General features: G+C 41.5%; 1 protein-coding gene across 1 annotated transcript; it reads left to right on the top strand.

The window, feature by feature from the left end:
- Positions 1-375: 375 nt before the first annotated feature.
- On the top strand, positions 376-13,390 carry adprs (ADP-ribosylserine hydrolase). The gene is made up of 6 exons (XM_061696811.1): positions 376-663; positions 4,069-4,165; positions 4,277-4,484; positions 5,569-5,756; positions 5,853-5,953; positions 9,144-13,390. Exons 1-6 carry the CDS (start codon positions 486-488, stop codon positions 9,518-9,520), a joined length of 1,149 nt encoding a protein of 382 aa, XP_061552795.1. The 5' UTR covers positions 376-485; the 3' UTR covers positions 9,521-13,390.
- Positions 13,391-14,041: the final 651 nt, after the last annotated feature.

Raw genomic sequence — 14,041 nt, 5'->3', positions numbered from 1 at the left:
GTACACAATTAACGTCTAGTCTTTGTGTGTCTGCTGTTTAGGGATTGCATTTATTTTTCATGCAACTCCATCCATATGAAATGAACTGTAAACTACTCCTGTCCAGTAGGTGGCAATAATAACCTGAAAACAAATCAAACCCCGCATGAAGGGATTGCTCTAAAATATACGCTGTCCTTTGTTTTGTATTTGTAAGAACAATATAACGTGCCTTATTCGCGAAAGTGGTCTCACGTACATACGACAACTTTTCATTCACATTGGTATCCTGTGCCTACTATTGCACATAATTTATTTTGTCGACTGTATCTTCCGTGTCGGCCTTGAGCGTTCGTATGCAGACGTGACATCGAGTCTTTACCCGGAAGTAGTAGACAGACCGACGAGCCGACATTTCTGTGAGTTGTTGTTGAGGCTCGTCAACTACACACTGCAGATATTTTGCGCTTTCGATTACACGGACACGTCTGGTGACCGGCGGATGAATGGCGAGAGCGGTGGTGGCAGCGGCGGGGCCGAAGTCTCTGTCCCGGTTTAGAGGCGCTCTGGTCGCGGCCGTGCTGGGCGACTGTGTCGGCGGAGAGTTCGAGGGAGTTGAGGAGGTTCCCATAGAAAATGTACTGCAGCACATGAACAGTCTGGACGACGAGACCAAAGGAAATGGTGAGTGACATCGCGTGACACAACATTGGGTACGCTTACACATGCAACTCACGTCCAATAAAGCGTTAAAAAATAAAAATAAAACAAATGAAGCACAAAGCTTACACGCAAGGACAGCGTCCGCAAATGTGTTAGCAAGTCGTCTACATTTGTCACATAAGTGTATCAATAACAGTTCGCACATCAGACTACAGGCTATACCAATTACTCCGCATTAGCATAAACCTATGGATTCCATTTTTATTTAGGTTTCATTTTTTTCCATTTTATATCTTAGCCCGTCTGCGGCCTCACAGTGCCGAGGGTCTCGTAGGCATGTGACAAAAAATGTTCAAAATACCTTTATATCAAAATAGGCGATAACATTGGATGCAGCTGTGTTGTTACACGAATAAAAGCCGTAGTTTGTAAGAATTGTATGCCACTTTTTTAAAGTCCAACATTTTCTGCCCAGAAATCAAAGTAAATCATTAGGAAATGTGTGACCGAACCCTTAACTCGTTGGTAGAAAAATGCCTGAATGTTTCTTATAAGTTGAGACGAAAATGTGACGTTTAAACAGGGTGACGTCTGCTCGAGCATCTCATTTTAATAAATTACTTCAAACTTCACAGAAAACATGAGTAATAATAATGAATCGTGCTCAAACCCCTCAACTTTTTCTCCTTCAAAATGCACATTCTTATCAAGCCCATTTTTTTTTTTTTGTTCATTCATTCCAATTTGCTGAGCCAAATATTTGTAGTATTACACACAGTAACGTACATCATGTCGAAGTTATGTGCAGGTAGTGCATGCTTTCTGACCCGCTTATCTTTACTAGGGTCGCAGGCGTGCTGGAGCCTATCCCAGTTATCGTTGGGCGAGAGGCGGGGTACACCCTGAACTGGTCGCCAGCCAATTGCAGGGCACATATAGACAATCAACCATTCGCACACACATTCACACCTATGGGCAATTTAGAGTCTTCAATTAACATACCAACATAGACAAACAATGTGTAAACTACAAGCATGAAGTTAGATTTAATGCAGGATTAAGCAGTTCATTTTCCTGAAAAGCATGAAAATTACAGTTACATACTTATTACGGTTAATAAGCCTGTGCAGAGCTGTCAGATGTTACGGATCGTCCATATTTTGTTACAGTAATCACCGAATGCTAAATTGACACTGATTGTTAAAAATCATGGGTCAAATTGCTCAAACAGGTTGAAAATGGCCAAAAATAGTTGGTAGATAATTGCGGCGATATTTTTGACAACACACCAAATGCAGACACAGCGTTGTTCCCAGTGCCCGTGCTGTCCACTCGCCACCTCACCAATGGCAAACTGAAACAGTGTGTGGCGATGCGAATATTTCCCAGATTAGCCACGCTGGTGAAGGGCCAATTTGGCTGATCAGAATCGTCCGCATCAAAAATAATAATTTAGGCCACTTCATCGTGCTTTTGAAATCTTTTACAATTATCTGACAGCTTAAATTATCGTACTAGTATTTACCGCCAAAGATTTTGAATATTAATGTTTATCATCAACTAGAAAGTGTGCATTTGGGAGAATTCTCCTATTTTCCTGAGCGAGATGAAGTCCTGAAAATCCTTCTTATTATCCAACAATTGAATTATCTCAACACTTTAACTGTAATTGATGAACATTAATCAACGTTTAATGTAGTTTACAATTTCATCTGCTTTTATACTAGCATCTTAGTGATGAAAAGCATCACTGTCACTCTGCACTTTATCACATTTTTTTAAATTTATAAAATAACAAATATTGAGGTGAAGCCATCATTTATGAATGATCATGTTTATAGAGTAATGATTATATTGTGCAATTGAACAGTATGCAGAATTATTTCTTACCATATTACATAATATACTGCAATAACTGTACAGCGGTAATGTTCTTGACAATAAAACAAATATGGAAATTCAGACAAATTGTTCTGGAAGGGAATTTCTATCGGGTGGCAGTTCTGCTAGTATCTGTAGTACATTTAGGATCACTTTGTATCAACTTTATCAGCTTCAAACTTTGTATAGTCTTGAACCATTATTAGGTCTTTACAGAGATGTTCGATTGGATTCAAGTCCGGCCTCTGGGTTGGCCACTCAAGGATATTCACAGGCTGCTCCTGAAGAGCAACTACTCTTGGCTGTGTGCTTTGGGTCTTTGTCATTTTGGAAGGTGAATCAACGCCCTAGTCTGAGTTCCAGAGAACTCTGGAGCAAGTTCTCTTGAAGAATTTCTCTATATTTGGCAGCTGTCATTTTACCTTCTATGCGGACTAGTCACCCAGTTCCTGCAGCAGAAAAAGAGGCCCACTGCATGATGCTGCCACCACCATGCTTCACAGTTGGGATGGTGTTAGCCAGGTGTTGAGCAGTGCCTCTTCTTCTCCAGATGTGATGCTCGCAATTCAGGCCAAAAAGTTCTATTTCGGTTTCATCAGACCAGATAATTTTGTTTCTGCAGGTCTGACAATCCTTTAGGTGCCTTTTGGCAAACTCCAAGCGGGCTGCCATGTGCCTTTTAATGAGAAGTGGTTTCCGTCTGGCCACTCTACCATAAAAGCCTGATTGGTGGAGTGCGTTAGCAGTGGTTTACCTTCTGGATGGTTCTCCTATCTCCGAAAGGGAACACTACCGCGTCGCCTTAGTGACCATAGGGTTCTTCTTCACCTCTCTAAGGCCCTTCTTCCGCGGTTACTCAGCTTGGTCGGACGGCCAAATCTAGGAAGGGTCCTGGTGTTTCCAAACTTCTTCCATTTCCTAATAATCGAGACCACAGTGCTTTTCGGGACATTCAATGGTGCTGAAATTCTTTTGTATCCTTCCCCAGATTTGTGCCGTGACACAATCCGGTCTCGGAGGTCTGCAGACAATTCCTTAAGCTTCATTGCTTGGTTTCTGCTCTGATATGCACTGCCACCTATGAGACGACGTATAGACCAGTGTGTGCCATTCCAAATGATGTTCAATCAACTGAATTTACCACAGGTGGACTCCATTCAAGTTGGAGAAGCATCTCAAGGATGATCAGTGGAAATCAGATACACCTGAGCTTAAGTTTGCATGTCAGAGCAAAGTGTGTGAATACTTATGTACTTATATTTGAATGTTTATTTTTTTCTTTAATACATTTACACAAATGTCTGAAAACATGTTTTTACTTTGTTATTATGGGATATTTTATGTAGATGGTTTTATTTATTTTTAAAAAAAAATTTTTTTAACTATACTCGAATCACCTTGAGAATAAGTCTGTAACATAGCGAAATGTGGAAAACGTGAAGAGGTGTGAATACTTTCTGGTGGCACTGTATTACTGCCACTGCAGAATCCACTGCACACTCATGGTGTGACACACACAATATTGTGTGTGCATGCGTCTTTCAGGTATCCTTGAATACAGTGACGACACAGCTATGGCACGTTGTGTGGTCCAGTCTCTGCTCACCCGGGCTGGCTTTGATGAGCACGACATGGCTCGCAGGTAGACAAAAAGACCATATATGTGTGCTATCAAGCAATTATTTTTTAAAATGTGTCAAGTAAACCACGACCAGTGATTTAATCCATACACGCAAATTTCTTGCTTTTCCAGGTTTGCAAAGGAGTACAGTGTATCCCCCGGTCGAGGCTATGGTTCTGGAGTGATCCAGGTGTTAAAGAAGCTGGCGTCCCCTCACCTCACTGATGTGTACCAGCCAGCCAGGGATCAGTTTAATGGTCGCGGTTCTTTTGGGAATGGAGGCGCGATGAGGGTGGCCCCCTTTGCGTTGGCCTTCTCTGATCCAGCTGATGTTAAAAAGGTTTGCTGAGAGGATGCCTATTTTGACTTGAAGCTATTAAAACTTAAAAGTGACATAGTATGCATTTCTTTTGCTATTTCTCGTCTTGCAGGACAAATTAGTCAGTTTTAGTCTCGTGCAAGTGAGTGACGGTGTACCCTATGTACTGCTGGGCAAATGGCGATTCTGACTTTTGTTACCATGACGACTAGGGAAAGAGCCTGCTCATGGGACTGTAGTGGCTTCTATTCGCGGTAGCAGAGCCCAGTGTATGTGTGTGCGTATTTTTTTCATCCATCCATCCATTTTCTTTACCGCTTATCCTCACTAGATTTTACACAAAATACTAGTGATTCACCAATACTGTCTGTCCTCATACTTGTATTAATCCTCTGATATTACCACACCGATACCACTTCAACAGCCTGACGTATTCCTTTTGGGCAGGTGGCGTAGGACCCATGCCTGCTATGTAGAGATACTTTAAGGTAGATACAGTTGGTAACACTGAAGGTGAATGCAAATTATGCTCTGCAAAATGGAGGTTACACTCCACTTGGGTGGCGAAAGATGCAGCTGCCCCGCAAGTTGTGGCGGGATTAGGCCTGTCATGATAAGTCCTATATTGACTTATGATTCAATAAATAAAATAGACACAATCGTTTTTCACCATTAAAAAACAATATCGTTTATTGTGATAGTTTTGGGGAAAATACATTGTCTTAAAAAAAATTGTTACTGTGACTAGGCAGTGGGCTGTCCAGCAAGCATCGAGTTTCTCAACACCCATTCTCGTTTGTGCTGCTTGGCTCCAGCCGATCCTGCTGCACTCATGTCAGGAAGCCACTTAAATTAACCCCACTGTTATGTAACAGTGGGACGGGAGTGCAGAACAGCTTGCTCACATACATTTACAGAAATGACAGGCAGATAACAAAAGATTTAAGATGGTTGTTTAATTTCACACTTGGGTGAGCAGGCACGACAAGAGACCCAACTATTTGTATACTAGCAATTAAAAAGTCCCAAACATTTCCATTATGTTCGATTTAATGACTTGTCATTTGATGTCTCATCATGAAGTTTCTCTCTCTTGCCTTGCTAGTTTGCTCGTCTGGGTGCTATGCTGACTCACTCTTGCTCCCTTGGCTATAATGGGGCAGTGCTACAAGCATTAGCGGTCCACCTTGCCCTACAGGGTGCATTGGACCTCCCCCAGACATTCATCGACACACTCATCACAGAGATGGAGGAAGTAGAGGCTGATGAGGTGTCACGGAATGACGCCAGAATGTAAGTTACTACATGCTTCAGTACCAGTGTACAACTTAGTAAAGCAATATTAGCGGTTTAATTGAAAGTAATGGTTGTCCCTCGGTGTGTCTGCAGTCTGAAGGAAGCAGAGAAGCCATTCTGTAACCGGCTTCATCGAGTCAGAGATTTGATGGACACAAGCAAGGTCACCATAGAGGAGGTCATTTCTGAGCTGGGTCAGTACTTCAAAAATCTACTTTTGTGATATTCAAATACAAGATGAAAAAAACTTTCTTTCAAATCTCTCCATACATTAAAAATTGGTCTATCCATTCACGTATACACACACACAGGCTAAATTGTAAGTACTCTTCCATTAAAAGAACTCATGATGGTCACTGAGATAATTTGAAATGGACAAAAATAATTATTAATGGGGGGGGAAAAAATACTGAAAACTCACCATGAAAATCAAGCACCGCCCCATAGTGCAAACAACGATGTGTGTAACTCACAATGAGATTTCTGCACCTGGTGACAGCCATTTTCACCCACTAATGTGAGGAAACTGCTCCAGCTGTCTCAGGTTTGAAAAGTTGTCTCCAGACTCCATGTTTCAACTCATTCCACAGATTTTTGATAGTGTTATAGATGTTCAAGATATATATAAAGGCTCTTTTGAATACTGTAAAGTTATGTTCTTATTTATTGTTGAGTTATTTTAGCTTTTTGGGTCGTTATCTTGTTGCAGGACCCATGACTTGTGGCTGAGGCCAAGCTTTCTGACACTGGACTGCACATTTTGCTCCAGAATGCCTTGATAGCCTTAAGATTTCAGTGTACGCAGCACAGTTTAAGACACCATCTGCCGGATGCAGGAAAGTAGCCCCAGAACATAACTGTAAACGTAATAGCTCAGATGTGACTTGACAAACCGCTCCAGTTTTGTTTCATCCGGCCCAAAAGATTTGTGGCATTTCAATATACAGTGGGAGGGAAAAGTATGTGAACGCTTTGGAATTTCTTAAAATCCTTTCATGCATACCGGTCACAACAGTGCACAGCTATGCAAAAGCCGTTTTCTCCTATATGAATGAGTCTTAAAGTCACAGTTGCACATCAGTCACAATACTGGACGCAAGTATGTCATGCCATACGCTGTTATCTACTGGTCAGGTTTTGTAAGTGCAATTTTTTTTCTCTCAAAAACAAGATGGCTGACAGAAGCACACAAGTGCCTTTCAGTAGAGGAATATCTGTCCATTCCTTCTATTGTAGGGCACCCTTGCAGGTAAAAAAAAACATGGGAACATCAAGAAACAACTAAGGAGTGATATAATTGTTAAAATATCTAATAATTGATTTTGTGATTTGAGGAAATTGTGATTAATCACGTGCCCACTAAATTGGACATCATGCATCGCTAGCTATATTTTGACTACAATTTACAGTATTACCTCAACTTTATGTTTTGAAAATACTTTATCTGCGGTAACCTTTTGGCTGCAAATCAAATTTTCTTTTTATTATAGAAATATTTTGTGGATATTTGTCCTATCATGGCGGCACAGTGGACGACTGGTTAGAGCGTCTGCCTCACAGTTCTGAAGACCGGGGTTCAATCCCCGGCCCCGCCTGTGTGGAGTTTTCATGTTCTCCCCGTGCCTGCGTAGGTTTTCTCCGGGCACTCCGGTCCTATCTGACAAAGGTTAAAAAGAAAATAAAAGCAGACATGTCTGGAAAACCAAAGACAATGAGTTTGAGGGAGACTTGCCTCCTTTTGTAGGAGCGTTGAAAGTGAATATTGAAGGAACAGATCCAATAGATTTCTTCATGCATCTATTTCACGAAGAGCTGAAAGATGAAATAGTGCTCAACTCAAACCTCTGTGCACTGCAAAATGGGAAAGAAAATCTGGCCATTACAAATAGTGAAATTAAATTTCTACGGATTAATTTGGTCACGTCATACCTCAGATACCCAAGATCAAGAATGTACTGGTCATCAGCGGAAGGGCTGCGTCTTGATTTGATAACAAATGCCATGCCGCTGAGCAGATTGTGCGGTACATTCACTTTGTTGATAATTATTCACAGGAGCCAGGAAATCCCGATAAGCGCTTCAAAATGAGGCCAGTGTTGGATACACTCAATAAAACCTTCCGTTCAGCAGTGGATCCTGAAGAATTCCAATCAATTTGAACAGATCATTCCATTCAAGGGGCATTTATCTATCAAGCAGTACATCCCAAAGAAATCCAAATCCTGGGGTGTGAACGTATGGGTTAAAGCAGGGAGCTCTGGATATAGGCACAGATTCGAAGTTTATCAAGGTTTGGCTGGGTGTGGTGTCGTCAGTGGATTGGGAATGGATGCAGATGTTATGTGTCTGTGAGGACATCCAGCAAAAGAATCACGAGGTGTTTTTTGACCATTTCCTTTGCACCATTCCACTTATTCGGGCATTGAAACAACAAGGCATCTATGGCACTGGTACATGACGAAACAACAGGCTCTAGGGAGCACAACTGAAGCTGAAAAGTGAAAAGAAACTCAAAGGAGGAGGAAGAGGATCTTGCTCTATTGTCACGAATGCTGAACACATCCCTGTTACACGCTGGCTGGATAGTTTCGTGATTCACATGGCCTCGTCCTTTGTTGGCCAGTCTCCACCAGATTTGGCCCAGAGATGGAGCAAGAAAGAAAAAAATGATCCTCAACATAACGCGATAAAGTTTGGTCCTGGAGACCACTGACCCCAGCTCACTGCACATGAAAAACCAAGTACATCTGCATGCAGTGCCTTGCAGCTTTGTGCCCTGGGTGCTTTGCAAATTTCCATACAAGATAAGCTTTTTTTTCCACTGAAGACAACACTGTATTAATGGACAAAATTACTTTTAAAAATCGAAAGTTTGTAATAGTAGTAGGCTGATATGTACTAGAAGGCAGGTTCATTGTTATGGTTGGAGTTGGTTAAACTGTACTATCTGTGCGTCAAAAACTTTCTTTGGTTAAATGTTTTTGCAATACATTCAACAGGAATAAAAATACCGTTACCGCGAGCTGTCAGCGTTCAAGGAGTAGCCTATGACGACAGCGACGCCCCCCCCCCCCCCCCATATATACATATGCACGTATGTCTATATGTATGTATGTGTGTGTGTGTTTGTCCTTTTTCATCGCCTTTGAGGTTTGTTGTTGTTTTCCCATTCTGTCACCGTTTTTATACATATTAGTGTACTTGGTGTCTTGTAACTACAGTACTATATCAATAAATTCTACCTAATTAATCACATAAACAATAAATAATGCAAACAAGTCTGTCTATTCTGTAGTTTAACGTGCACGTGTAGTCTGAAAAGTTGTCTCTCAACCTTTTTTTTTGTATTCTGCCCATTCATGTCAACCTTTCACCCTTTTTCAGGTAATGGCATTGCAGCACTCCAGTCAGTACCAACTGCTATCTTCTGCGTTCTCCATTGCCTGCAACCGAGGGAATACCTTCCAGAGAACTACGGTGGCCTGGAGCGGACAATAGCCTACAGTTTGGCACTGGGAGGGGACACAGACACCATAGCCTGCATGGCTGGGGCAATCGCTGGAGCCCACTATGGCATCGAGGTCATCCCTCCGCCGTGGATCCGCTGCTGTGAGGGGGCAGATGATGCAGATGTGAATGCAGAGCGGCTTCACATGCTTTACCATCAGGTATCCCAGGGGAGCGGGACACAAGCAAGTGATCAGAGCAGCGACGACACATCTGACAACCATCAAAAGTCTTCAAACGGCACAGAGAAGTAAACCACAAGCAAAAGGTTACATACATTTTTCAGACAGAACTGTTTTCTCCTCTGCTTGTCACCTCAGAAACTTTGATGAAGGGAAAATATAATTTTTATTTGGAAAAATCGCAAATGTTCTTCAATATTGTATCAGGATAAAAAAAAAAAAGATTAAGGACATTAAAGAGACATGCACTTTTTCTCATAAATGAAAACTGTTCCCAGGTGCCTCGGACATTCTTCTGTCAAAACACACAAAGGAACGATTTATAGCACACTCAACATGCACTTGCAACACTCCGCTTTAAATTACCGTAATTTCTCTGTTATAATACACATTTTTCCTTATAAATTAATCAAAAGTCGAAAGAGCGTATTATACATGGGTATAGGGAAAATTTACTTTTTTTCCCCACATTGTATAACATATACCGTTACCTAGGGATTGTGAAAAATGTGTACTTTTATTCCGATATTTAGTCTTCAATCCTTAAACTCTATATGCTGGTACTGAGTGTATGGTATTACACCTTTAACTTTAAAATTTGATACAACAAAATCAGCATTTGCTAAACGGTTAGCATCCGCGATTAGCATTAGCGTGCTACCAATTACCATTTTAGGTAAGAAAAAACACTAACTGCCATTCAGTTCACTCATACATCATATGTACATTAAACATCTAGTAGTGTCTTAAAAATCACTGACCGATGCTCCTCTGTCTATATATATAGAGAGAGAGAGAGAGAGAGAGAGAGAGAGAGAGAGACACAGACACACGCGCATCTCGGATCGGGACTCTGTATCGGCACATGCTTAAATTCAAAGACTCAAGAAACAAAACATCCCAATTCATAAACTTGTACTGTATAATGAGACCGTGCAAAATCTTAAAAGTTTTCCAATTTTACACCCAGGGAGTTGGTAACAAGGGTCCATTAATTTAATCTTCCACTTGAATCTGTTATTTTCAACCTTGCTTACTGGTAGAATCTCGTTTGCGGTAAAAATAGTTTTTTGTTTTTGGCTGGGGTGTTTCTTGACCGACTTTTCAAAACCAAAATAACTCCACACTGCAGACCTTTTGGGGCCTTTCTTGTCCACAGTGTCATCAGTTGAGCCTCCTGTCTTCCGAGGGAACACTCATTTTCTTTTCTTTTTTAGTGCTCTCTCACTGCTGAGGCGCTGGCTAGCAGTGGGCTACAAACATTAGTGCCTGTTGCGTGTCACTGCTAATGTGCCGTGTGCTTCAACCTAACTTGCCATGGTTCTATTGGTTCAGTGCAGAGCAACTTGCATTATCATTTGCTGTTCGTCTTGTCTGTCAAAACATGGACAAATGTTTTGACCGCGTGTCAAACGTTTATCAAGGTATGCATCGTTATCGTTTTATTACCGCCCAGCCCTAATGAAGAGATATTTTGATGGACCGTTGTAGCCGCTAAACAGCAAGACTGAGAACCCCTTGGAGCACGCCACCTCATAGTCGGTGGACCCTCCGAGCTTTACCCAGAAAAGCGCATTCTGTTTCGGCCATCTTGTTTCAGCGACAAAAGCCGAAAATAGCTTGAAAATGCATTTTATGTGCGTATTACCCGTAAGCGTATTATCCACGAGAAATTACGGTACTTGTTTTGGGGAGCAGTTCTGCCTCAGGCAAATTTTGGACTTCATTACCATAATGACTGGGGGCGGAGCTAAGGTGTTGTGACTATGCGAGCGGCTTTAGGTTCTCAAACAGACCATAGGACTGAGAAAGGTGAGCGGACAGAAAATTTTTCCCTTGTGGCGGAATCACCAAACCGGCAAATTAAACTTTTCAATAAGTGTCATCGTTCTGGACATGTGGTGAATGCATCGGACACATCACTAAACCCCCTAGTCAACAAGTTTGCCGAACATTTGCGTTTATGCCGGTTACCAGACAGTAAAGCTGTTAGCTAATGCTAATCAGTGCTACGAAAGCAGCACTGCTTACCTTTTGGTAGTGCTGATAACGCTGTTGAGTTCGGTGCCCAGACTCTGCTCATCATTTGAAAATGCTGGATTTTTTCCCCCAGCCTAGCTGTCAAGTCATAGGTGGAGAAACTTGGTGTGGAGGTGGTTATTATGTATTTGGTTGTTTAATTTAATTCTTGGTGGGTGGGCAGACCCAACTACTGTATTTGTGTAGAAACAATTAAAGTCAACTGCCTCACAATTCTGAGGACCCGGGTTCCAATCCGGCCTCATCTGTGTGGAGTTTGCGTGTTCTTCCCGTGCCTGGGTGGATTTTCTCCGGGCACTCCGGTTTCCTCCCACATCCCCAAAACATGCACGGTATAGGTTGATTGACAACTCTGGATTGTCCACAGGTGTGCATGTGAGTGCGAATGGTTGTTTTTTTTATGTGCCCTGCGATTGGCTGGCAACCAGTTCAGGGTGTACCCCGCCTCTCACGCAAAGTCAGCTGAGATAGGCGCCAGTGCACCCCAAACTTCGTGAGGTTAAGTGGTTCAGAAAATGGATGAATGGATAAAATCTGTCAGTTACAATGACAGCCATGCAGAGATGTGGATTGCAGATCTAAGTAACAAATACAAGGAATATGAAAAGTATACACACCCTTGGTCTAATGCGAGGTTTTTGGACACATTAAATGTTTCTTCCCCCCCCCCCATTTAATGTGTCCAATAACTTCTACAACTAAATTGAAATCGAGGAAATCTTTTTAAGAGGAGAAATAGAAATTAATAGCTGAGCTAATGTGTTTGCAGAAGTATGCAGACCCTCATAACTGGGGATGTGGCAGTGTTAACCTTTGACCAATCACATTCAAATGCATGTTAAGTGAGAGTCAGCACACACCTGCCTCCATTTAAAGTGCCTCTGATTAACCCCAAATAAGGTTCACAAGTGATGGTCAGCACAGAGCATCCATAGCATCTGAGGTATTTCATTGTTCAAAGGTATCAGGATACAAGGCAATAAATATACCATGGAACAGTGAAAACAGCCATCACATGGTGAAAATATTGCACAACAGTGACATGACCAAGAACTCACCATCCCGCCAAAATTGTTGAAAAGATAAGAAGAAAACTGGTCAGGGAGGGTTCCAAGAGACAGCACCATTAAAAGAGCTGCAGCAATTTATGGCAAGTCCTGACGATATAATACATGAGACAACAATCTCCCATCTTTCAGTTTTATTTCTGGGCTACGGGGGAGGGAGGCAGCAAAATGGCAGCCTTTTCTTACAAAGTAAGAAAAAACAAAATCTCCCAAACGCATGCGGGAAAATGTGTTATGATCTGATGAAACCAAGCTTAATTTTTTTATTTTTTTTTTACCACAAAGAAATTCCAAAAGGTATGTTTGCCACCAACACTCCACTGCTCATCACTGGGGGAAAAACACCCTATCTACAGTGAACCATGGTGGTGGAAGAATCATGCTTTGGGGCTTTTTTTCTGAAGATGGAACTGAGGCCTTAGTCAGGGTGGCGGGAAATAGGAACCATTCCAAATACCAGTCAGTGTTGGGACAAAACCTTCAGGCTTCTAATAGAAAACGAAACTAAAAATGTCAGGAAAACCTTACTAGAACATCTGAACTTTATTTGGAGTTATTCAGGCATGTTAAATGGTGGCAGGTGTGTGTTGACATGAGTCACATTGTGATTGGTCAATTCTAAACACACACACATTTATGTATGCGTGTATGTACTGTATGTATGTTTTTGTGTAGACTTTATATCCTCTGTTTATGATATATTCTATCCCTGTTCTTCCCTGTTTCATGTCGAACAATACTTTGTCATTATTTGAAAGTTGCACAATGACTTGTTCATGCTTTTCATTGGGTCATTTTGGTGAATAACCATTATTTAATAAAAATGTTAAACATTTTAAGCATCTGAGTTATTTAAATGTCAAAACTCCAGAGAGAAATCCATTACACATTCTGACATGTACAGGAAATGTACCATATCAGCTAAAATTAATGGTATAAGAACACAACAGTACAGTATATCCACTGTACATATTTAAATGCCTTAACTACAAAACTCATGACTTCATCATTTTAATAAAATCATTCAAATCCATATATCTAAAAAGTGATTCTGTAAAAATAACCCAAAAATTAAAAAGGAATGCAAAAATTTAAATAATCAAATATTCATAAAGGCGGTACGGTGAGCGACTGGTTAGCACATCTGCCTCACAGTTCTGAGGACCGGGTTTAAATCCGGGCTCGCCTGTGTGGAGTTTGCATGTTCTCCCCGTGCCTGCGTTGTTTTTCTCCGGGTACTCCGATTTCCTCCCATGTCCCAAAAACATGCGTGATAGGTTAATTGAAGACTCTAAATTGCCCTGAAGTGTGACAGTGAGAATGTTTGTTTGTTTTTATGTACCCTGCGATTGGCTGGCGACCAGTTCAGGGTGTACCCCGCCTCTCGCCCGAAGATAGCTGGGATAGGCTCCAGCACACCCGCGACCCGAGTGAGGATAAGCGGTACGGAAAATGAATGAATGAATATTCATAAATAAAGATATTC

The sequence above is a fragment of the Phycodurus eques genome, chromosome 14 (genome assembly GCF_024500275.1).
Source record: "Phycodurus eques isolate BA_2022a chromosome 14, UOR_Pequ_1.1, whole genome shotgun sequence".
Taxonomy (NCBI): domain Eukaryota; kingdom Metazoa; phylum Chordata; class Actinopteri; order Syngnathiformes; family Syngnathidae; genus Phycodurus; species Phycodurus eques.
The sequence above is the reverse complement of the archived record's forward strand: the minus strand, read 5'-3'. Positions and strand labels throughout refer to the sequence as shown.

Excerpts from the sequence above, each read along its gene's own strand:
- adprs (XM_061696811.1), top strand. The coding sequence starts at position 486 with ATGGCGAGAGCGGTGGTGGCAGCGGCGGGGCCGAAGTCTCTGTCCCGG. Across the intron at positions 4,485-5,568 it reads ATCCAGCTGATGTTAAAAAG|TTTGCTCGTCTGGGTGCTAT; the intron begins GTTTGCTGAGAG and ends TTGCCTTGCTAG. Across the intron at positions 5,757-5,852 it reads TCACGGAATGACGCCAGAAT|TCTGAAGGAAGCAGAGAAGC; the intron begins GTAAGTTACTAC and ends GTGTGTCTGCAG.